Source organism: Cricetulus griseus, assembly GCF_003668045.3.
Source record: "Cricetulus griseus strain 17A/GY chromosome 1 unlocalized genomic scaffold, alternate assembly CriGri-PICRH-1.0 chr1_1, whole genome shotgun sequence".
Taxonomy (NCBI): domain Eukaryota; kingdom Metazoa; phylum Chordata; class Mammalia; order Rodentia; family Cricetidae; genus Cricetulus; species Cricetulus griseus.
In genome coordinates this window covers 138,663,285-138,688,354 of record NW_023276807.1, presented here as the reverse complement: position 1 = coordinate 138,688,354, position 25,070 = coordinate 138,663,285, and the positions used below count along the sequence as shown (strand labels likewise).

Here is a 25,070-nt window from a genome sequence, read left to right as displayed (position 1 = left end):
ACTTATCTGATATTCATTCATTCACTTGAGACATACTTGGTTTCTACCCCATTGTAGCTATTGAGGAAAGAATAGTAAATACACAAGACAAAGGCCCTGTTGCCTGTCATTGTAAACTACAGTCTAATGAGAGAAAAATGCTAAAGAATAACTACATGAATACGTGCTATTATAGCTCTTCCACAGTAGAGGTATAGGAGTGCATGGTAACAGAGAGGAGGAAGTAAATACAAGCAGAGAGTCATGGTTCCAGTTTGGGCAACTCCAAAGGACAGTGTCCACAGTAAGAACATGAGTAAAGGAACTGGGACTAATCCCTTCTACTCCATAGAATATAATATTAGTCCATTGAAGGGCATGTCCAAGCCTGTGACTTACATCCAATCTATTTCATGGTTTCAATTGGGATAGGTAAGCTGAAATGAGCCCTTTTCTCCCCAAGTTGCTTTTGGTCATGGTTTTCTCACAACAATAGAGACCCCAATGAAAACAGTATTCTATGGTATGAATATACTACAGCTTGTTTAATCATCTATTTCAGAGTATATTGGTTGCTTTCACTTCTAGGCTGGTACTTCCATTTCCTACAGATTTTAAAATGTATTAATTAAAGTTATGCTATAATGCTTGTTTTCTAGGTCAGTACTTGAGATTCTTAAAGTCATATTGCTTTTGGTCATGCTATCATTTTCCTGTTTCTGTTCAGGTATGCTAATGTTTTACTGTGTTAGATATTTGGAATGATGTATTATAGAAACTCTGGGTTGTTTATTATCCCTGAAGAATTTTGGGGTTTGTTTTCTTAGGCACTTTAATCACTGACATATTACCCAGAATAGGTGGAAACTTGGTTTTATGTATTGTTAGAGTGGGTCTATGTGGTGGTTTTAAAGAAAATGCCCCCCCCCCAAAGGGAATGCCATTATTAGGAGGTGTGGTCTTGTTGGAGTAGGTGTGGTCTTGTAGGAGGAAGTATGTTACTGTGGAGACAGGCTTTGAGGTCTCATACGTGCTCAAGTCACACCCAGTGAGACAGACCACTTCCTGTTACCTTTGGATCAAGATGTAAGGACTCTCACCTCCAGCACCAGGTGCATCTGCATGCCACCTTGCTTCCCACCACGATGATAATGGGCTAAACCTCTGTACTGTAAGTGAGCCACCCGATTACATGTTTTCTTTTATAAGAGTTGCAGTGATCATGGTGTCTCCTTACAGCAATAGAACCCATAAAGAGACAGTCTATTTCAGGTTTTTTTCCTTATTCTTAAACTTCATATGTAAATTACATGAATGGGCTAAAAACAAACTCTATGTTCAGGCACTGAATTCCACATTGTGGACAGCAGTTGAAACCATTTTTGGTTTATTTTGGCATTTAATTTGTACTCTGTAGCTGTATTTCACTTTGAGGTTGCATTAGCCACCTTTCTGTTGCTGTGAAGAAATACCCCACAAAAGCAACTTAAGGGAGAAAGGGTTAACTTTGCCTCACAATGTAAGAGTATTGTCCATTGTGGTCAATAAATCTCTGAGATAGATGCTTGAGGTACCTGGCCATATTTTATCAACAGTCAGAAACCAGAAAGCAATGGATGCTCTCTGGTCAGCTAGCTGCTTCTTTGTATTTGATCCGGGACATAAACCCAGAGAATGGTGATGAACTCTTTAGGACGGGTCTTCCTCTAACCTAATCTCAATCGATTTAACTGAGATAATCCCTCACAGGCTCACTCAGATAACCCAAACTAAATAATCCCTCTCAAGAGCACCTGGAGTCTTGTCTCCTAGGTGAGTTTACATCCTGTCCAACTGACACTCAGGACTAACCAAGAATCTGCCATCTTGGCTTCTAGGGCTCTTATCTGAACATTCAAATGAAGCTGATACTCAGTATCTGCTATTGGTTACTTCTTTCTGAAATTTCAGGTACCCTGAAGTATCACCAACCATGCTTTGACTCACTGAGCCAACAAAACTTCAGTTTTCCACTGAAGTGCTGCTAGAGTTTGCCTCTTGGCCTAGTACAACCCACTCTTCTTTTGAGGGCTGGTTCTTTTTTTTTTCTTCTTTTGTTTATTTTGTTTTCAGTCACTCATGTCTTTAAACAGAATTAAAAATTTGCTATTTTCATAACTTCCATCTATTGGAGAGCTTGATACAAACTACTCTGCCTTCACTTAAAGCACTTTGGTTTTTAATTTTGGCATTGTGTTTTTGTTTTTTTCCTGTGAGAAGTGCTTGTAAATTCCCCATCCAGCTACTTTCATGGATGTAGTTCAGTTCCCCTGAAGGTCAGAGTCTAAGTCTATTCACTGTGGTTCTCCACTTGTTTTCCAGGCAGAACTCACATAATTCTTTCATGTGTAATTTTACAAATACACATGAATAAATCATAATGGACTTGAGGCTGATCTTAGTCATAGGTACTCACTACAGTTGAGGTATAGATTAAGTATACCCCCCAATTTTTCATGTGTTGGAAACTCCATTCTTAGTGTGACAGTGTTGGAAGGTAGATCTTTGAAAGTTACAGCCTAGTAAGGGGTGGCTACCTAATTGAAGCTGCTGCCCTTGGAAGAGGTTTTGAGAACCCCAAATTTCTGTCTGGCTTTCTGCTTTGTGACAGAATCACTTTGTCCTACATGTAACTTACCAACAACCATAGTGGTAGAGGTTGTATTATACTCTTTAAACTTCCAGCCTCCAAAACTGTGTGCTAAACAAACTGCTTTTTTAAAAAAACTAAGATCAGTCTGCTTCAGCTATTTTATTACAATCATGCACAACTGATACATATGCTTTTGACAATAGTTTTCAGTGTAATTTCTTCAAACCACTGTTCTCAAATCTGTAAATTGAGGAGATGGTTTGGCCTTAATAACAACGAACAGCACTTCAAAAACATATTTTTCTGCAGAAAAATCCTGGGCACCTCATAATTAATAAAAATAATAGAGATAATATTAGTAGTATATAATGCATTACCTGGACTTTGTTCATTTCCAGTTTATTCTTTTCATTGGCACTCTGGTCTTGTTTGCTTGCTCCCTTCTTCTGAGGGCCTTTTCCAAAGAAAATGTAATTTACAAAAGCGTATTCCAGCAGAGCCAGGAACACAAACACAAAGCAGCCCATCAGATAGATGTCAATCGCTTTGACGTAAGGAATCTTTGGCAGAGTCTCCCTTAGGTGAGTGCTAATAGTTGTCATGGTCAGCACCGTGGTAATTCCTGTGAGCAGAAAACCCAAGCTTAGCTGAAGGCACCGCTGTGATGTCATTTTTTTCCCAAGGCCCAGAAGATGAATGCCATCCCTTAATGTGCTGCAACAATGGAAGTAGTGTGCTAAGCCACTGGACTAAAGTACACACATATCTAAAGACAAAATATTAGGGTTTCTCTAGATTCTGTTACTAAGACATGGCATAGAGCATACAGATGATGGAGGGCTAGTGATGTTTTAGAAATAAGCATGCAAATATAAGAAAGGAAGCAGTGAAAAAGCAGAAAAAATTCCACTGTCAAAAATAAGGTGGCATGTGACAACTAACTTGGGAAGTTATTGTCTGACCTTCATGTATACATTGAGTTATACACGCGCGCGCACCCCCCCCCCCCCCCACCTAACATTTTAAAAAGTTCCCCTGGAATCTCATTGTCAACTGTCTCTTACTCTGTTGCATAGCTACATCTATCCTTAGCTGCATCCTTCCTTTCCTTTTGCTCCATGTGTCAGTCATTTCCCTCTGGATTCTGTCCTTGTGACCCTGATCTCCACAGTAGCCACTGCCAGACTCAAAGTCTAAGTCGGTGACCAGCTTGGGGTGACTGATAATCTCATGAGTCTATAACATACCTCACTCACAATTTCATTTTACATTTTCTAGTCACTTGTCACTCATGCATGATTGCCAAGAGAAGAGATATTTAAGGAATTTTGTGTCTCCCATCAAATATTCTCTACATATAATAAGATCTTGTTGCTTTAGTTTTTGAAATATTACCTCTGTTTCATTGGTTCCAGAGCCTGTAACAAATTCACTTCCTAACACCAGAAAAAGGTTTATTAAAAATCAGCTTTTAGATTTGATAAAAAATGTTGATGCTTAAAAACATAGCACAGGTTATGTTTTATCTGCCTTGTTAAATCTCAACAGTGTTAATAGTATATATTTTGATGGACAACATATTGATTATATTGTGTTGATAATGGTAACAATGGAATACTGTTTGGGAAAAATAACACAAAAAGAAGCTACATTTTGTGTAAACAGTACTGCAACTCCTAATACCAGGACTTCACATTTGTACACTCACAACAGCTCACTGAATATGATGGGGAAACTAGCTATGTTGCTGAGTATGGTGGTGGATAGTCTGTGCAACATGAGACCCTGTCTCAAAAAATCAAAACCACCCAAACAAACAAAATTCTCAGATGAATTATCTTCATGTAGTTCACCCAGCTATAAGCTATAGGACCAAAACAAAACAAAACAAACCCCAAAACACCACCAACAACAAAAGCAAGATTCTCACGACAACATTTAAAATAAAGCAAGGATAATATGTGAAATAAGATGGGAGCTATTAAGCAAAGACAGGCTTTGTGAAAAGGATGAGAAGAGAGTGGTGTGGGGAAATGAGAGGGGTAAAGGAATGAAAGAGGGGGTTTCCATCATCTGGCAAGGGATAACTCTAGACTGCAGATTTCCTGATATAACTCCCCAGGAATACCATAGAAAGGTAGGGAACAATTTTTTCCCATTTCCATCCATCTACCTGCAATTTTAATGACAGTTTTTCTTTATAGATGAATTATATTCCATTGTGCATATAATCATATTTTCTTATCAATACTACTACTAATAATAATCACAGCAACAATAAATATGAAGTCAGAAGGGAGGTGGTTTGGAGGTTCCTGGGGAGAGTTAGAGGAAAGTAGTGTGATGTGATCAAAATACATTGTACACATGCTTGATTTTTCAAAGAATAAATAAAAATATTATTTAAAAAATTAAAATGAGTGCATATCAGTGATTGATTCAAATGTCTTGGAACATAAGTGAATGATCTTACTTGTTTCTTTGAATAAAACTTTAAATTTCATAGAATATAGGAATATTCTATTTACATAGTCACTAAATTTATGTTTTTAGTCTTTGTTTTAAATTAGAAAATAGTAAGTAAATGTTTTTAAAATTTTGTATGCTAATATATATTAGTCAACATTTTAAGGATCAAAACATCATTATATATTAACATCTCTCATATATGTTTGGCTTTATAAAATTATGTGCTTTTATGAGAATCTGTGCCTGTGAGTATAGCACCCAAGAAGGCCAGAAGAGGGCATCAGATTCCCTAGAGCTGGAGTTACAGATGTTTGTGAGCCACCCAACATGAATGCTAGGAGCTGAGCTCATGTCTTCTACAAGAGCAGTACAAGCTCTTAACTACTGAGCTATCTCTCCCGCTCCTCTAATATCTTTAATGAAAATGTCATTTGCTTTGAGAATAGGCATGTATAGACAATCAGAGTGCCTGAATTTTGAATTTTTTTCCTCATGTAGATTGGATATCATCCAAGGTTTCTTTAACCCTCATACATGCACATGACTGCGTTCCTATTAAACCGGTATGTTGAAGATACATATATAATATGAAAAACTATTTGTCCATTTTCTTTATACATAGAACACCCTAAGGTTGGTATGAGGCTGCAAGCATTTGACTTTGCAAGTCTTATGTACTCAGCCAATAGAAGAGGACTGGAGATATGCCAATTAGTCTTTGTGTGAAGGGATATACTCATCAATTAATCCATTTTAGTGTGAGAAAAGGCATGATAAGTTATTTTAGCCAGAAGAGACATTTCCCCATTTTCCTGTCTTTCTCTCCAAAACTAGAATGATATCTAAAATGAGTCTGAGTATTAAATAATGAAGTAGACCTGCGCATGGCTACTTGAGGTTATGAGATCTTGCATGAGATCATCAGACACATTTTATACATCCTAACTTTCCAAAAAAATTTACAGTCTCAATATAGCTCTCCAGTTTTCAACCATGGTAGAATTAATTCTGAATTTTGTTCGACTGAACAAGAAACCATTTTTTTTTTCTGACTCAATCATGGATCATTAATATAGTTGGTGAATTGTTTGTGCCTTATTGAATATAATGAGCTATATTTAAGGCAAAGACTGGGTTTTGCATGTTTTAACTTTAGTTCATCAAAGGATACAATTTCCCAACAATTGATACAGCTTGCTAACACTCAATAGGTTTAGCTTTCTCCATGTTTATTTTAAAACGATGTTACCAGTGTTTTAACAGTCAAAAGCAGGGAACAAAGAGGAGGTTTTCAATATTTAGTAAAAAAAAAAATGCAGTGTAATGAGATTCTGACATATAATCCACAAACATTCATTCAATGGAAAAAATATCCCCCATTTTTTTTGCAAATCCTAAAAGATATTGCACTCATTATAAACACTCTTATAATTCATCTTTTTTATTTTAAAGCACCTATTGCAGTCTAGTTCTTTTACTTGCTATATGAAGGTTCTGCATTTGATCCCTAGCCTTGCCTCTTTGTTTGAAGGTCTGCTCTATTAACTATAAAAAAGTGGGAATGCATTACCTAGTGCAACTCTTGCTGCAGATGCATCATAGTTGATCCAAAATGACACCCAGGACAGAATTGTAATCAGCGTGGAAGGCATGTAGGTTTGCAAAATGAAGTAGCCGATGTTTCTCTTTAGACGAAAACTTAGTGATAGTCGTGGGTATGCCCCTGGGTTTAAAAAAGAAAAGAGGAAAGAGGAGGGAGAGAGGGAGAGAGGGAAGAAGAAAGGGAGGGAGGGCAGAAGGGAAGAAAGAAAGATCATCATTTGATTAGGATCATCACCTCCCTTTCATCCATGCATGGGTTATCAGGGAAGTAACATCTTCACCTGTTGTGAACTCCACCTTCTTGGACACCATCTTGTAGTCAACAATTGAAAACTGAGGAAGCTCGATTTTATTGACCCCAGTTACTGCTCCCTCTCCTCCATTCCAGTAAAACTCGATGTCATCAGTAGTATAGCCATCTGAAGTGAAGAAACACAGCCTAGTCACACAGAGCACAGTTGGTCTAGAGATGCATTCTGAAGACAATCTTACAGCCAGAGGGAAGATTCATAATACCCTGGGGCAAAGAGTGTCGTTTTGAATTTGAATAGCAGATAGCTCCTACAACCAGTGCTATTTCTGATGGGTTGGGGGTGTGCTTGGTTCGGCCTGTTTCAGTCCCATGCTACAGAGGCCATCTATTCTGGACTGATGTCTTTGGGGCTGTGATCAGAAGCAGCCAAACAGGCTCGGGTCTGACTCTGATTGGAGGAGTGTGGATCGGGAAAATCCTAGCTACCCAGCAGCCATAAGGACAGAGACATCTTGTTATCTTAGGAGGGCTCTCAGTTCATACTGGAGTCTGGAGTTTATTCAAGCATACTCTTAAATAGCTTTCCAACAATGGGGGTGATAGCAGAAGACATCTATTATCATGTATAAAGCTGATACCAAATATTTCCTTTAATCCCAGAGGCACCCATAAAACTGCACGTCCTCACTAGTCCCTCACCAGTCCCTAGGCACATTCCACCAGTCCCCATGATGGGTATGCGTCCACCCAGGGGCCTAGGCCATTGTTACACAAAGTAGGAGACATTCTCCACTGTGGCCAGACCAACCGGAGGAAACCAGATGACATCTGAAAGACAATGGGAGATTCAAACTCCTGGAATTGAGCTGAGGTTTGCACCAAAATATCATGATCTATATTCGTGCCCCATAGGGTTGGCTATGGTGAGGAAGGAGATGCATCTGGCTTTAGTGAACATAAGCTCCCTGAACTTTTATTACCTTGTATCACTGCTACAAATTTGTTTTTATTGTATCTATGGATGGGTGCTCTTTTATTAAAGCAAGGGGTGGCTTCATTCCAAGGCTCTGGAAATGGATTTGGATTATGCTTTATCTAAGAACAAAAATGGAATTAAATGATAAACACAGTTATTAAAAGGGGAGCCTAAGGGATAATGGGAATATAGTGAATGATCAAACCTTGAATAAATGATCAAGGCATTTAAAAATAAACATACATTTCATTTAAAAGAGTAACCAGGCTTATATCCTTCCATTGTAGCTGCTATTATTATAGGTAACATACAGGTAAAATCTTAGGAATTATATACATTTTTGATTATACTAGGTACATTATGAATTATTGATCTCTTTGGATCTCTGAGGGTGGGCTTTAGTGTCAAGGAACCTGGAGAAGATTAAAGACAGTTGAAAGTGTGCCCCTGGCTTTAGCATGGATGGTCCTATGTTCATGGCCTGTTTTCTTTCTTTGGTCTGTCCCCATTTGCCAGTGGCCTGGCTGAGTTATATTGGTATATAAGAGTAAACTGTTAAAATAAGCAAACAAACAAACAAACAAACAAAGAGTAAATTGTATAACACAAATTATGCGTGGATGTTTTTAAAAGCCTTAAAATAATTCAGCTCATTTAAAATACATTTTAACCAGTTGATTTTTCTATTTCTTTTTATATTCACCTCAAATAAAGATGCATCTATTTTTTTTATTAGAGTTACTGACATATTTCAAAGGTAACCCTATGAGCTCTTTGTAGTATGCATTATACTGGCCTACTTTTGATTAAAGCAGCAATATCTTTCCAAGATTTTTTTTTCTAGTTTAAAATTTGGAAGCTGAATAAAAGTGTCAAAGAATTGCACCAATTTACCCTTCAAGAGTGAAATAAATTTTAGTCATTCTTCTCATCCCCCTTTTTGGATATGTATGTCTAAAAAAAGTGTCTCAATTTTATTTCTTAAAATAATTAAAATTCCTCTTCAAAATTTTTAAAAATTCTTATTCCTGAATTTATTGAACAATAGCTGTTTTATACCTGATCCCTTATAAAATTACCATTTATAGGAACATATTATACATTTAATTTAATTTAATTTCTCATTAAACCATCAACCATTAGGTTAAAGAACTTGCCCTCTCTCCAAAAAGTAATATCCATATGAAATAATCCATCTGTAATGACCCAAGTATAGACATGGAAATAAAAGGCATTTACTGTTATCTATAAACATTGTTTCTGAGAGGCTGCATGATCCTCTTGACCTATTAAACTTAACACAATCTACCTTGGACTAATTGATGCATTGGAGATTTATGGCAAACTTGGGTATGAATGTGTAACAATGATGCTTAACATTGTTTTGGCTATCTGATAAGAATTCATGAAGAGCTCTACAGGAGATACAGAAGTAGATAGATAGTTTGGCGATGGGTAGATGGGCATATAAATAGATGAGTGACAAATGGATGGAGACACAGATGTGTGATGGATGGATATATGGGTGATGGATAGATGGAGGGATAGATATGTGATGGATGGGTTGATAAGTAGATTTATGGGTGATGAATGAGTGGATGATAGGTGATGGATAGACATATATATATATATATATATATATGTATCCATATATATATATGGATAGATTTTAAACACATAGATGCATATTCTCCATATTCAGGAATGAAAAGCTTCTGGTTTGCTCTAGGTTTGCTACATTAACAAGGTGATAGATTTCAACCTCCAGCTGCTGCTTCAGTTTTCAGAATCTAGGGTGGGGGCAGAATGTAAGCAGAAGTTCAAGTTGTGAGAGTCACAGACACAGAGTTGTAGATTGAGTTAAGAGAGAAGGGTGTGGGTGAGCCAAACTGGCAGCCCTGTTAGCTCCTACTTCTGGGCAACAGCATAACTCTAAATAAAATTGGAATGTGACAACCAGCCAAAGCAGATTTTAATATTCATGATAGTTATCTCTTATGTAAAATTTCCCTTCCCACAGTCTAGGTGGCCCAGTTGTATTAAATGGAAAATTCTAAACATAAACATACCATGAGCTTGAACCGTATACCAATCTTCCTATGAAATACCATGCTCTCCTTCTTTAACCCATCTAAGATATGAGAGACCTCTTTGTCCAGCACATCCTTGCTGAACTGGTTATGCTTCCCACTCATTTGCCACATAATAGTCATGTGAGTTGTCCAATCAATTGTCTCAGTACTGCAGCGGCCATACCCCAGCAACCCTTCTTGATAGTGAGACTAGACCCACACAGGCCTGGCTAAAATTTGTTACAGTTGTCATTATGGATGTTCCATTTACTATTATTTCTGTTCCATTGTGGTTGTTATTTATTTTTTCTTTTGCCTAATTTATGTCCTAGATATGTATGCAAAGGAAAAGGATAGTGTATATGGGGTTGGCAAATGTGGTGCTTTGGGCATCTATCTGCTGGACGTCTAGAAACATATCTCCCTGGGGATGATGAAGGACTATAGTATTCAACAACTTATGTAGGCAGCCAGTGGTCTGGGTCTTTATTTCCAAGCTCATTTCACTTTGTTTAACTAAAACTCATTACTCACAGTGCTCTAGGCACTGAGATAATTACAGATGATTTGGGAGAAAAAGAGAATACTCAATCCAATTTATATAGATGTTGGAGTTCTCATGGGAGCAATAATGGCAGCTGGATCCAAGCAAAGAATGGAGGCCTAGAAGCACACCATTATTCAATGGTTACACAAGAACATTTTGCCACAGAGAGAGAACATCAATTTACTCACACCTAAACAATCTATTTACCAAAGGTTTTCTTTTATGAACCTGTGACTTCACACAGCGTTTCAGTCTGAGTACTCCGATACCAAGGATGTTGTTTCCTAGCAACAACCACAGAGAAGCACTCAGAATTTCCTCCCAGCCCCTGGAGACTTCTTAGTGATGCAGAAAGTACAGATAAAATTAAGTTGATGTCAACAGATGAAGATTCACAGAGCTAGTACAATGTAGAAGTATCTGAATATTAGAATTTTCTAGTCTGCAAATAAAACTTACTCCCCACTGTACTTAGTGGAACTGTATGGGTGGTCAGATATTTGGAGAGAGAGAGAGAGAGAGAGAGAGAGAGAGAGAGAGAGAGAGAGAGAGAGAGAGAGAGAGAGAGAGAGAGAGAAAGAGAGAGGGCTCATTGTGGAGCCCTGGATGACCTAGAACTTAGTATGTAGACCAGGCTGGCCTTAAACTCACAAAGTCAATCTGCTTCTGCTTCCTGAGTGCTGAGACTGAAGGGGTAAAGCATGTGTTTGGATCTAGTTTGATTCTTTCATCCTTGTGTTTCCATCCTGTGGTTATTTGTCTTATTCTTTCCAACAGGGGATGGTACAGTAAGAGGACCGTCATCAGTTGCTGGCCCTTTGATTTTAGACTTATCAACTTATGGGGCTGTGAGCCAATAAAATTTTTGTTGTTTAAGAAAAAATGTTTACTCTAGCATACTCTGTGATAGAAGCACAAAACAGGCATAGGCCTAAAATGAACAATTCCATTGTTGTGCCTTGGGCCAGATTAACTGGAAATGAACACGTGATATGAGTTAGTCCGGAGAAATCTAGGATTCTTGTTTAATAGTTGGATGAGAGATCATTTCTCTCTCTTTTAGATGTCACACACAAGAAACCCTGAATAAAGCAGGCAGTCCAGATACAAGAACTTTCCTGATCGTATCAGTCATTATTAACACCTAGTGAGAATGTCCTATATCTCACTCATGGCCAGCATTTCAACCACTGCAGTCATTTACTATTGGTCTGGATCCATGATGTCTTCAGGGGTACTATCAGCCATAGGAATCAGAGTTTAGTAATGTTATCACAGTTAAATAAAAGCCTATGCAGTAATCCACTAGATGTTTGACTCCTGTCTAACAGTTTGAGGGGTTATCTAGTGTTTTGGGGCACACACCATACATTTTCTCTGGTGATGGGGTAATTAATTAGGATTTTATGTAATTATTAGACATTGTGTCCTTTAAGAATTATTTTGGCCTATATGTGTTCTCATACATGTATGGATTCACATGCACCCATGTATTTGGAAGTTAGTGGTCAACCTCAGATGGTGTTCTTCAGGAAACAGCAGCTCATATTTTTGAGCCAGGGTTTTCATTGAGACTTGCAGTTTGCTGATTTGACTTGGTTTATTGGCCAGCAAGCCCAACTGGCAGAGATCTGCCAGTGCTGGAGTTACAAGGTGTTCATTACCATGCTAGATTTTTCCATAGAACATACTTCATGTCTTCTGTTCCATAGTTTCTACTTGGTTTTATATCATGCCTATTTAAATACTTATGCTTCAGACATACAGTTTTTGTTCATGTTTTTATTTGTTTATTTTTTATAGTATTTGAGGTTGAACCCACAGCCTTGAACATGGTAGGCAAATACTATACCACTGACATTATATTTTGGCTACATTAAGACACATCTCCTATAAAGCAGACATATATATATTATATATATATATATATATATATATATATATTGAACTGTTATTGGCTTGTTAACACAGTGTTATTAATTTTAAAATTACAGGCTTTGCGATATATTGTACAACAAGTAATTGGAGGCTTTTGAAGAGCTTGTAGAATGTAGACACATTTCACCTATACTGACTAATGTCTAACTGAATTGGCTAAAACTTAAGACACCAAGGGTTGCTAGTACAACATTTAAAATTTCCTCCAGATTTTCATTCACCTAGAATGTATCAAGATTCACCTAAATTTCAAATTGGTAAGAGTCCTGATGTCTTCAGTAGGTTTCCTGATCCTGGTTTTAGCTGATCTTGGCTTCTAATTGGCTAACCATTTGTAATTTCTCAAGATGCAGTTGCCAGGTGCTGTTCCTGGGGCTCACTCTTTTCGGACATGCTTCATTAGTCTTCTTGCCTTATGCTAGGTAAAGTCAGCGGCCTATCCTATCCTGCAGGACCCATGCCCTTCCTGGTGTGTTTGACTGGTGAAGACTGGGAGTTTTAATTTTTTTTATTCTATTCACTTATTTTCTAGTGACTCAGCAGACATTCAGTTATCTTTCTCAATAGTCAAGTGATTTTTTTCTACCCACTTTGGATACAAGTGTAGGATCTAATACTGCCGCATTAAATTTTAACTAATTCAATTTCACTCACTATTTTCATCCACGGAGATTTTTATTTCTTTGTTAATTTGGGTCTTTTTAGTTTCATATTATCTTTAAATTGAGCAAATATGTCCTTTATCATAAATTCCACTTGACTGAGATGAGTGTGGAATGGCAGAGACAAGGAGTGAGCCCTCTTAAACTCTTCTGGCAATATCCCTCTAGGCAGACATAAAAAAATTTAAGCAGCATTTTGTGTAGTGGCACCATCATTTATCCATTATTATTTATCTGATTGTTTTAGCCTCCAGTTTGCTTTTTCTTTTTGCTGCAGTTTCTAGGTTCACTTGTTTTGAATCCTCATCAAATGAGAAAATACGTTTTGACTTCTATTTAGAGAAATGAAGCTGCCTCATTCATATTACAGAATATTTGTTACACTGTTAAAATGTGTCTTTGCCAAGGCACCTTCTTTTTTTTATTTTTTTATTTGAATTAGAAACAAGATTGTTTTACATGACAATCCCAGTTCCCTTGTCCCTCCCGTCCTCTCCTACCACCCCCCAACTAACACCCTACCTATCACATATCCTTTCTGCTTTCCCCTGGATGGTGAGGCCTACCATAGGGTGTCATCAGAGTCTATAGTATCCTTTGAGATAGGGCTTAGGCCCACCCCCGTGTGTCTTGGCTCAGGGAGTATTTCTCTATGTGGAATGGGCTCCCAAAGTCCACACCTGTGCTGGGGATAAGTACTGAACAACTACAGGAGGTCCTGTAGATTTCCGAGGTTTCCTCACTGAAACCCATGTTCTTGGGGTCTGGATCAGTCCCATGCTGGTATCCCAGCTATCAGTCTGAGGAGCAAGAGTTAACCGATGCTCAGGTCAGCTGTTTCTGTAGGTTTCACCAGACTGGTCTGGACTCCTTTGCTCTTCAGTCATCCTTCTCTGCATCTGGATTTCAGTTCAGTTCAGTGATTAGTTGTGGGTGTCTGCTTCTACTTCCACCAGCTGCTGGATGAGGGCTATCGGGTGGCATATAAGTCAGTCATCAATTTCATTATCAGGGGAAGGCATTTAAGGTAGCCTCTCTTCTGTTGCTTAGATTGTTAGCTGGTGTCATCTTTGTAGATCTCCAGATATTTCCCTAGTGCCTGATTTCTCTGTAAACCTAAAATGTATCCCTCTATTATGGTATCTCCATTCTTGTTATCTTCTATTCTTCCCCTGACTCAACCTTTTTTTCCCTCATGTCTTCTGCATCCCTCCTCTTCTCCCCTTCTTACTCTCCTAGCTCCCTCCCTCCTCTTCCCGTTCTCCCAATTTTCTCAGGGGATCTTGACCCTTTCCCCTTCTCCATGGGACCATGTATGTCTCTCTTAGGGTCCTCCTTGTTTATTAGCTTCTTTGGCAGTGTGGATTGTAGGCTGGTAATCCTATACTCTATGTCTAAAATCCACATATGAGTGAGTAGATACCATGTTTGTCTTTTTGTGATTGGTTTACCTCGATCAGAATGGTTTCTTCTAGTTCCATCCATTTTCCTGCAAATTTCAAGATTCCATTGTTTTTTTCCGCTGAGTAAAAAACATTGTGTAAATGTACCACATTTTCTCTATCCATTCTTCAGTTGAGGGGCATCTAGGCTGCTTTCAGTTTCTGGCTATTACAAATAGTGCTGCTATGAACATCATTGAACATATGTCCTTGTTGTATGAATGTGCTTCTTTTGGGTATATGCCTAAGAGTGGAATTGCTGGATCTTGTGGTAGACTGGTTCCCATTTTCTTGAGGAGTCGCCATACTGATTTCCAAAGTGGCTGTATAAGTTGGCACTCCCAACAGCAGTGGAGAAGTATTCCCCTTTCTCCACATCCTCTCCAGCATAAACTGTCATTGGTGTTTTTTGATTTTGGTTGCCAAGGTGTCTTCCTATTGGTTTAATAAAGAACTGAATATCCAATAGCTAGGCAGGGGATATAGGTGGGATTTCCAGGGAGAGAGAGGAAGAGGAGGATGAATCTAATCGTGTACTTGAGAGATGCTAGGAGGTGAAAAATAAGCAGGACATACAGGAGAAGAGGTGGTAGAATGTAGATGAATAAAAATGTGGCTTAGCAGTATTTATACTGCACAAATGGACTTCAGGAGCATATTCCCTATGGAGGGAGACTATTGCAACCTAGGCCCTCCTCCAAGTGATGTGACAGACTTTGATGATTCTCCTTGGAAGGCCTCACTGTCCTTGGGGAATGGGTAGGAGGCAGGTTGGGGGGATTGTTAAGGGGTATGGGAGGAAAGGAGGGAGAGGGAATGGGGGGATTCATATGTAAACTGATTGTTTCTAAACAAAAAAATTAACAAAACAAAAAATGTGGGTTAATTTAAGTTATAAGAGCTAGTGGGATATGCCTAAGCTAATGGCCAAACTTTCATAGTTAATAAGTTCTCCGTGTCATTATTCGGGAGCTGACTGGTGGGACAGAGAAAGATTCCTTACACTTTAGATTACCAATTCTGTCTACATCTTGAATCTTGCCCAGACTGAATTGATCTCATCAGCCTACATATCAGCAGAATTTATATTTCTTATGCTCTGAAAAAGCTGAATGATGTCTTTCCTACTGTCAACAACAATTGCCCTTTGGTATGTGAACATCAGGTATGTGATTAAAAAACAATCTCTTCTACCAATGCCCAACTTTAATAAATGCCAATGGAGTTATACTGTGTTCTGTCATGTAGATGAATGTGCTTAAGGGAAATTTTTGACAAAAGATCAGAATCATGGTTGCTCTAGTGGTGAAATAAAAAAAATAATCAAGGGGAAATGCTAATCCTATTAACAAATGACCATCTTGCTGCTTGTTTCTAGAAACATTTTCTCAAAACAAACAGCCCCTACCAGCTATATTTTAGTTGTGTTAACAGTTAAAGGGCAGAATATTTTGTCTTGGAAAAAAAAAATCACGTTTTTCCTTCCAATTTTTGTGGCATGATAAGACAAATTCCTTTGTTCTCTGTTTCTGACACTAAACTCCTAAACGACTAGAATTTCCTAGGTGACAATGCATCTTTTGTTCTAATGAGGTGACTCTCACAAGCCATTCAGTAGCTTCAGGATAGGCGTAGGTTGCCAAAAGACCAAACCTCATTTAGAAGCCTGAGATTTTTTAGTCCCCTTCCCAATGCTGAAGGAAAGGTAGTCTAGAGTTTGTGCTATCAATCCATGTATCTTCTGAAAATCCTATATGATGGGGCTAAAGAACCTCTGGGCTGGTAATCACATCAAGGTACTAGGAGAGGGCAGGAGAGGTCCTGGGCTGTGCATCTTCAAACACACACTGCCATACCTTACTGTATGCCTGGCTTCCACCTGACCATTCATGAACGAACCCTTTAAAATTACAATCTAATAGAGCCTGAGCTCTTTTCCTGATTCCCCTGATCTGTTTGGAAAATAATCTTGCTGGAGCTTGTTAATGGGAACCACAAGGCCATGTCAGGTTAGATCTGGTTTGGGTATCCTGGATCCATCTCTGTGACTGACATCTGAATACAGAGGGTGGTCTTGTAGGACTGAGCTCTTAAAATAGTGGAGTCTGACCAACTCTGGGGCATAGGTATCTGGACTGAACTGAGTTGTTAAACATCTGGTTGGTGTAAGGGACTAGGAGAATTGGAAGGCTTGCAGAAAATCTGTATCTTTTTAGAAACATGAGCAAAAACAGTTATTTTCTCTGTGTTATTAACAATCACAGGGTAGATTTCTCTGAGATACCTTTGGTCATTGTTTCTTTTATAGTCTTGAAACCCTTTGGTGCTCTCAAAATATTTAATGACCATTCCAACTTCTTGCACCTTTTTCCTTAAAAATATCACTTGTGGGAAAGATGGCAATAAATAGTGACTGCTAAATCTTGTTCTTATTTTCTGCCAAGTTCTGGGTACAGTCAACCCAAAAGGATGGTTTTCACAGTACTCCAACTAAATAAAGCATGCACTTGTTGCAAAATTGCTGAGAAATTTGTGTTTGAAATATAGACAACTTTATGTTTGATATATCTGTCATGGAAGGGGAGGGACATGTCCTTAGATGAGATCAGGCAGTTACTGTGACAGGATGACAGTAACATCTGATCCTGATAAAAATCCCTCTGTACTTGGGAATAGGTGATAGGTTGTTACAAAAAAGACCTTTACAGATTGTAAAATGATCACTTTTTTGATATATGAAGAAGAATTAAACCTTTAAGTAAAGAATTTAAGTGTGTCAATATGGAAATGCTATGCTATTAAGATTGTTTTAAAACATGATTTAAGCATATAGGGGGTTGTTTAAGAATGCTTGGACTATATGGAGTTGAAAGGAGTCACCCTCAATTTTGAGATATACTTAATACTACCAATTTAATTTTATTTTCTAAAGCATAAAATGCCCTGGAGTGTAAATGAGATCACGAAGGAGTAAAGCAAAGACTAAGGATGTTAGTTGGTAATCACAATGTTCTGTTTGAAGCTTCATGCAGGGGTAATTTTGGCCTGAAGCTATGGATAAATTTTGGATAAGAATTTGGATTATCAAATTTGCTTTTTTATTGCTATCTGATATCCTAAGTGTGTGAAATCAATCATAATTTATTTATATTTTTATTTTAAAGTGTCAAAACACTTTAGTATTATTGTTTGTGAGTCCATCCTTGGGAGCTATTGAGTTTTGTTTTATTTTGATTCCTTTCTTTTTATTTTAAAAATGTATATGTAAGGCAATTTTCCATTAAGAAATTCTGGTGATACAAAAAGCTTTTTTTTTGGAAATACATTATAAAGTCTAAAACTATCCATAACTAATCTAAATCAGTTATGTTAAAAAAATCTCTGTAGTGAGTTGTTAAGAGAAAAGAAATAAAAAAATTGTATGTGGATGTATGTGCAAGCCAGGTTAGGGTACCTCTCCATGAGTTGTTAGCCTGACTTAGTTATTTTTCTTTTGTTGTGATAAAATACTCTGACATAAGCAATTTAATGAAGAAAGAATTCACTTTGGCTTAGATACAGACCACCATGGCGAGGAAGGCATGGCAGCAGCAGCATGAGATTGGCCAGTTACATTGCTTTGACAGTTCAAAAGCAGAGACAGGACAGGAAATGGGTGGGGCCAGACTATAAAATCAAAGTCCACCCCCACTCCCATGCTTCTTTCAGCAATCCCACTTCCTAAAGGTTCTATAACTTCCTAACTAGGAACACAGAAGGGGACCAAGTGTCTAAAGATGAGACCATATTTTATATGCAAATGGCCAGGAGTCCCCAGAGACCTCTAAAACAGCACAGGTTATTGCCATTGATTTTGGGTGCTCATCAGAACTATATGGTAAGATTCTATTGCTGAAGACACCACACATTTTGAATATAGGACATAGAGGAAATATGCTGGAACTGAGCTGCAAGTATCCTCTCTGGTGATTAGAATTTACAATGGTAGAAATTGCTATGTAGGAACCTGGAAGAGAAAGCCATTGGTCTTACCCAGAGGCAGACCTTAAATTCTACAATACCAACCTTCCAGACAAGATGTGTTCACTGTACAATAGTGGAATGACTATTGTGGGAGCAGCCAAGTGCATTCTGATTGGAGTTAATGCGCGGTACTGTGGCCCACAGCTGTGGAAATCAGAGGCCCTAAGGGGTGAACCTACTGCTTCTGTTCTGATAATTGAAAATCCTGTCAAACTGTCTTCTGAGTATTTATTTTTATATCTATAGACAGATGTTTTCCTCAGCCTTGGTCATAGATGCCTCTTTTTGTAGTGAATAGCTGTTAATGCAGAGACTCATGTGTGGTCAAGCATTAAGAACAAGTGGCTACTGAGTGCTCGTCCCTCAATTGGACATTCACATTATCCTTTCCAAAGCCGAGGGCATACTAGCAAAGAAGGCTTGTTAGAATGCATTAAGATTCAGATAATGGGAAGAATGGCCATGTAACACTGTCTTCTGTGAATGACATGGCTGTTGTACTTATGAACTCACAACAGCTGCAGTTGCTTGCATAGGACTGCACCCTGCCAATATGTAGTCATGGATGGCAGGGAGAGCTCATGGGGCCAGCAACCTCCCTGGAGAAGTGTTGACAGTTGATGACTGCTGGAGGAGGGAGGAACATGGTCTTCAGTGATGTGATGTAGCACTAGCAAGTTGCTTCATACTCAAGCCCATGGCAGTGGCCCTGGTCAAACTCAACAGGCCACAAAACGATAGCAAAAAAAAATGATAGGGGGTGACTTGGTAGAAAGAGGGTGGGAAGATGGAGTGTTGGGACTGTAACCAGAATGTATCATCTGTATAAAATCATCAAACATAAATTCATAGTAGTAGTAAGGAATGTGTACAGAGATAGTTAACAGTTTATGTGGTCGTTATGAGCATGGATGATGTTTTATTGGGAATCTTTACTGTGTGAATATACCATACTTTTGAAATGAACCCCCTCCCCCTAAACTATGTTCTAGAAATTTATTTTTGAGAAGGGCAACACCAAAACTGAAAATTTTACAGTCAACCTGTAGAGGGCACCCAAGACTTTTAGACAAGACAATGCTTCCAGATCTGAATATTTTATCCTTTTCTGTTAGGCTTAAGAAAGAGTTTTAGCTCTTTCATGGAGAGATTTAATTTTGGACTACTGATTCTCAGGAGGTTTTATTTTGAAATTAATTTATATTAAATGATCCCAGAACCATTTTGATTAATATACCTTATCATAAATTCAGATTTTAAGCTAAGGATCTATTTAAATAATGAAACTCTGGTTGGTACCTAAAGCAAACATGGCAAATGACCTGCTTTGGTTTTCTTAATGCTTGTGTCCTGATCTTTTCACTGTCATCCTGAAAATGACAACCTATCGTATCCAACTAAGTGTACAAAGCAATGAAAATCGATGTGCTGTGTGGGATATGAGCCCATTCTTCACAACACTCAGTTGGGACTAAGTGACCAATAGAAGGAAGATGTGTTAAAAATATATCATTATGTCAGGCTAGACTTTAATTCTGACTTTACTAGCCAATTGCATGCATTCTGACTTTTAGTCTCATGTCCCCTTTCATTCACTTGCAGGTAACAGCAAATCTACTGTGTTCAATTTCTCTTTCTTTCTTTCTTTCTTTCTTTCTTTCTTTCTTTCTTTCTTTCTTTCTTTCTTTCTTTTCTTCCTTCCTTCCTTCCTTTCTTTCTTTTTTTTTTTTTTTGGTTTTTTCGTGTAGGGTTTCTACACAGGGTTTCTCTGTGTAGCTTTGGAGCCTATCCTGGCACTCGCTCTGGAGACCAGGCTGGCCTTGAACTCACAGAGATCCACCTGCTTCTGCCTCTCAAGTGCTGGGATTAAAGGCGTGTGCCACCAACGCCTGGCCCTGTGTTCAATTTCTAAACGTGATGCTTTTTCGATTGTAGATGTCAGGTGTATGGTCCCTGCCCTGGATTTTCACAAGCCTATTTCTTACCACTGACTAAATTCATGTAATGTGAAGATCTTATTTGTTTGAAATAGGTAGACTTCATTTTTCAGTAATAGAGATTTTTCTTTGACAAATCTCAACTATCTTCTGATATCTTGTGTTCTTAGGATCTCTTCTGGGTCAGGTTGGATAGACTTTGAGGAGCAGAGGCCACGAATTTCTGGGGCTCATAGACTGTTACGGTTTTCCCCCACAATTCCTTGGCATTTGGAATCCATGTGAGTCAAATGCTGGGAAGCTGAAGCCATCCAGTGATTTGTGTCTAGAGCTTGTCTACACTCAATTTCAAGTGTTAGATCAGTGTTGCAGAAGTTATTATATTAGAGATGTGGTCACATTAATATCTGTGCTTTTAAAATCACATTGTTTCAGGGCATACTGAAAAACCCCACTGTCTGATTATTATTGGTTTTTCTGGAATTGCTTTTTTTGCTTCATGTAATTTGGCAGTTACATTGATGGAACATGTGGCTTCTTGCCATTTTCTTTATGTTGAAGGCTTTCATTCTGATGAGCATGAAGTAGGGAAGCAGATGAATATAAATGTATTTTTAGAGCTGCCTGGTGTGGAATGGTTTGGGGAACAGCAGTCACAAAAGTGTATTGCTCTGTAGCTATTGTCCGATCTTTGGCCTGGAAAGAAAAGCAGTGATGATAATTTTTACTTTTCAGGTGGGAAAAATAAAAGTGCAGACATTCATGACCTGATTGGGAAGGCTGAATGCTTCCAAGTTTCTATCTGTGGAAATGGGGCCAATAATCTGTGCTACCTGACTCATAGGGAAGATAAAAAAGGTCATTTTGCAAAGTTACGGCTGCAGAGTGCTTCTTAGAGGCAATCCATCATCTGAGCACTTAGAAGCATTACAAAAGCATCACAGGTGCTTCAGTAGGACTTTGGAGCAGTGGCTCTCAACCTTGGGTGCATCACATTTCTTAGGGAACACTCAACATCTAATTTTGCCTGTCACAAACCAGGCTGGAGTGCTGTTGGTATCTAGAGGTCAGATGCTGATAAACAGGGCAATGGCTTTCCAGAAAGACTTGTATCAATGTTGAGGAGCCCTTGCCCTGACCTAGTGAATTCTGTGCCTAGCTTAATGGTTCATGTTAAGATAGGAGGTACATAGAGATACCCAGGTTTATTCTGAAAGAATAGAATTTGTAAATGAAGAAGATGCAAACGTGTTTTACAACCTAATCACAAATAGACATCCCTCACTGTAATCCAATGCCTTATATCCATCATGATTCACTTGATACAAGATATGGTTGTACATTTCTGGAGTAGCAGGTGAAAGAGACAACTAAAAAAACTGAATGACAGGCATGGGAAACCCTTTGCCTTTTGTATTAAAAGTTATTGGTTTGAAGAATTCTGGTCATTCTAAACTCCTCCAATACATACAGTAGTTAAAGCCACTCCAGGATGAAGATGAAGAGGAGAGGAGAGGAGATAAGCAGGTAAGAAAAAGGGTGAGGTATGAATTAGAGAAGAACTATGTTTGCATTTGTCTGTCATGGTTGGTTCTGGAGCAGTGTGTGATGCCATATACTCTCTATAATTTAGATATACCCATGAAATATAGTAAACTCACACAGTCCCATAACAAAAAAGCAGGAACTTCAATAAAGTGAGCAATAGATCTAAATAGACAATTTCTGAAAACACGATTAACATTAATTATCAGAGAAATGCAAATCAAGCCACAATGTACTATTATTTCACCTTCATACATAATTGTTACCAAGAAGGACAAATGATAAGTGTGGGTAAGGTTTTGTAGAAAAAAGGATCATGGTACATTGTTGGTAGCAATGTAAATTAGTACAGTCACTGTGGGAAACAATATCAAGAGTCCCCAAAATACCATAATACAGAAATTTTATATAATGCAGCCATAAAACTATGTGGCATATATTTAAAGGAAAACAATCTCAAAGTGACACCTGTATCTCCCCATTTTACTATAGTATTATTCACAAAAGCTAAAAAGTGGAAACAACTTTAGTGTTCAACTGGTGAAGTCGATAAGGAATTGTAGTACATATTCAAAAGGTAATACAGTTATGACATAAAATGAATGCAGCCCTATAATTGCAACTATCTGAATAGAAAGGTAGAATATTTCATTAAATTGAGATAAAGCAGGCACAGAGATATAATAACCACACAATCACATTCATATGTGGAATCTAAAGACTGACATAGAAGTTGGGAGAGAATTGTGGTTGTTCAATGCTTGGGGGGAGTAGTGGAGCACTAAGTTATATCTATACAATAATAAGCTAATTTTAATGTACTGTTATAGTTAGCTTTTACTATCAATTTGATACATCCCAGAGTCATCTGAGAAGAAACTTTTAGTTGAGGGATGCCCTAAGCAGACAGGCCTGTCTGAATGGCTGTGGGTGATTATCTTGGTTGTTAATTGATGCAGGAGGGCTCAGCCATTGTGGGCAACAACAGTCCCTGGGCAGGAGATCCTGTGATGTGACAGATCGTTAGTAAACAAGAGCCTGTGAATGTATGGCCTTTAAAAGGAAAAGAATTGGGGTTTGGAAGCCTCTTCAGGTCATGGAAAGCATCAGGGTGGCAGGGTTTGCATCCTTGGAGCTGGAACTCCGAGACAGTCACTTGTTTTTTGTGTAAGTTCTTTTTCCCCAAATAAGCATCACTTCATTTTACTGAGTCTAGTGAATCCTGATTTCCACACCCATATGTGAATGAGCCAGCAAGCACACTTTTCTATGGTTTCTACTTTGAGTTCTTTCTGTGATTTAATGATGCTTTAATGATGAACAGTAACGTGTGAGCTGAAATAGACCTTTTCCTTCTTGATGTTGCCTTTGACAAGTGTCTTTCAACAACAGAATCAAACTAGAGCACACAGCATATCTAATGAAATTTATAATAATAAAACTTGAAGAAAAGATTCTGAATCGATTTACCATTAAATGGTGAAAGTTTGAGGGGACAGATAAGTGTAAATTGATTTAAACATTGCACATTATGTACATGTATTGGAATATTGCATGGTATTCATACATATGCATGATTTTTACATTTTATGCTTCAGTAAAACTAATTCCAAGTTATAAAAGTCCTAAGGTTTGCTAAGAAGCATCCTTGTAGAAAACTCTGTGGTTCCTCTCTCTTTGGGAATAGCATGTTTGTTAGAGCAATGAGGTGTCAAATGGTACCCCATCTCTTCCTGTGAGTCTGTGATAATGAGGGAGGATGAAGAGGGATGTTGCAAACATACCTTTCAACAGAACCCATGGTCATGGAAGAGATCTGAGAGCCACCGTCTTGGCACGATGGTTCTTGTCAGGATGTGACAAACATCAGCAAAATCTAAGTCAATTTTGGGCACTAATTTTTCATTTCAGAAGGAAGATTTTTTTATCTAAGTTATTTTTTTTTACAGCTATATCAACCAGTACTCCAGGGACTTCTTTGAGATATTCCATAGAAATATTTGTCTTTGAAACTCTACTATTTGGCTTCTTCTTTTCTGTCAAATAATACTTTTTCACTGAAACCTATTGCTTGGCAGGTAATTGATTGTTGACACTTTACTGAATGCTCCACTCAGTAGATGTTTTAATTCTCAGGCAAAAAAAAAATACAAAAAAGCACAACATTAAGAAATTCCAGAGAAGTTATGTATAGATAAACTAGAAATTCTGCTGCAGAATGAACCTTGAAAAGAAAAACTATTGAGTAAACACTACACAGCCAAACTTCTATGTCTCCTTGTGATCATACAACCATCATTGATTAAGCATCTTCTATGGTTCAGGTATAGAGTGGGTCATTTTTTTCAAACAGACATGAACATGTTACTAAATTTTTATGAAAGCAACAACAACAATAAAACCCAACTCGATTACAAAACTTAGAAAACTGTGTCATAGAGAATTTAAGTATTATGGCAAAGATTACATTGTTGGGTTGTTTCCAAACTTTCTTTACCATACCGCCTAGTTTCATATGAATTTGTTCATACTATTAAACAAGCTTAGTTTTCTATCACTGTAATAACTACCCTGAAGCCAATAAGTGTATCCACACAGAGAGGTTCATATTTGGCCCTTAAGGTTTGACTTACTATGGTATAGTGCTTAGAGCCATGATCTAAACTGGTGTTTCTCAACCTTCCTAATGTGACCCTTTTATACAGCCAGGAAATTATTTTCATTGCTACTTTATAACTGTTATTTTGCTACTGTTATGAATCACAGTGTAATATCTATGTTTTCTGATGATCTTAGGCAACCCATATCAAAAGGTCTTTTGACCCCCAAAGGGGTCATGACCCACAGGTTGAGAATGAGTTAACAGAGAATGCTACAGTATATATCCTGGTTGCTTTAACTTGTTTTTAACACTGACAGAACCAACATGGGGAGGAAAGGAATTACTTGTTCCTAGGCATACATGTCCCAACCACAGTTGATCACTGAGAGCA

General features: G+C 38.0%; 1 protein-coding gene across 2 annotated transcripts in view; it reads right to left on the bottom strand.

The window, feature by feature from the left end:
* The window catches only part of Gabrb1 (gamma-aminobutyric acid type A receptor subunit beta1), a 400,056-nt gene that overhangs the window by 12,857 nt on the left and 362,129 nt on the right, over positions 1-25,070 (bottom strand). Inside the window, exons 6-8 of one of the 2 annotated variants that reach the window (XM_027390838.2) lie at positions 6,964-7,101; positions 6,651-6,803; positions 2,989-3,233 (exon numbers count right to left, since the gene is read on the bottom strand). In XM_027390838.2, the coding sequence (XP_027246639.2) occupies positions 2,989-3,233; positions 6,651-6,803; positions 6,964-7,101 (536 nt within the window). The remainder of the gene's footprint in view (positions 1-2,988; positions 3,234-6,650; positions 6,804-6,963; positions 7,102-25,070) is intronic. The other variant, XM_035453215.1, reaches the window with a different exon arrangement.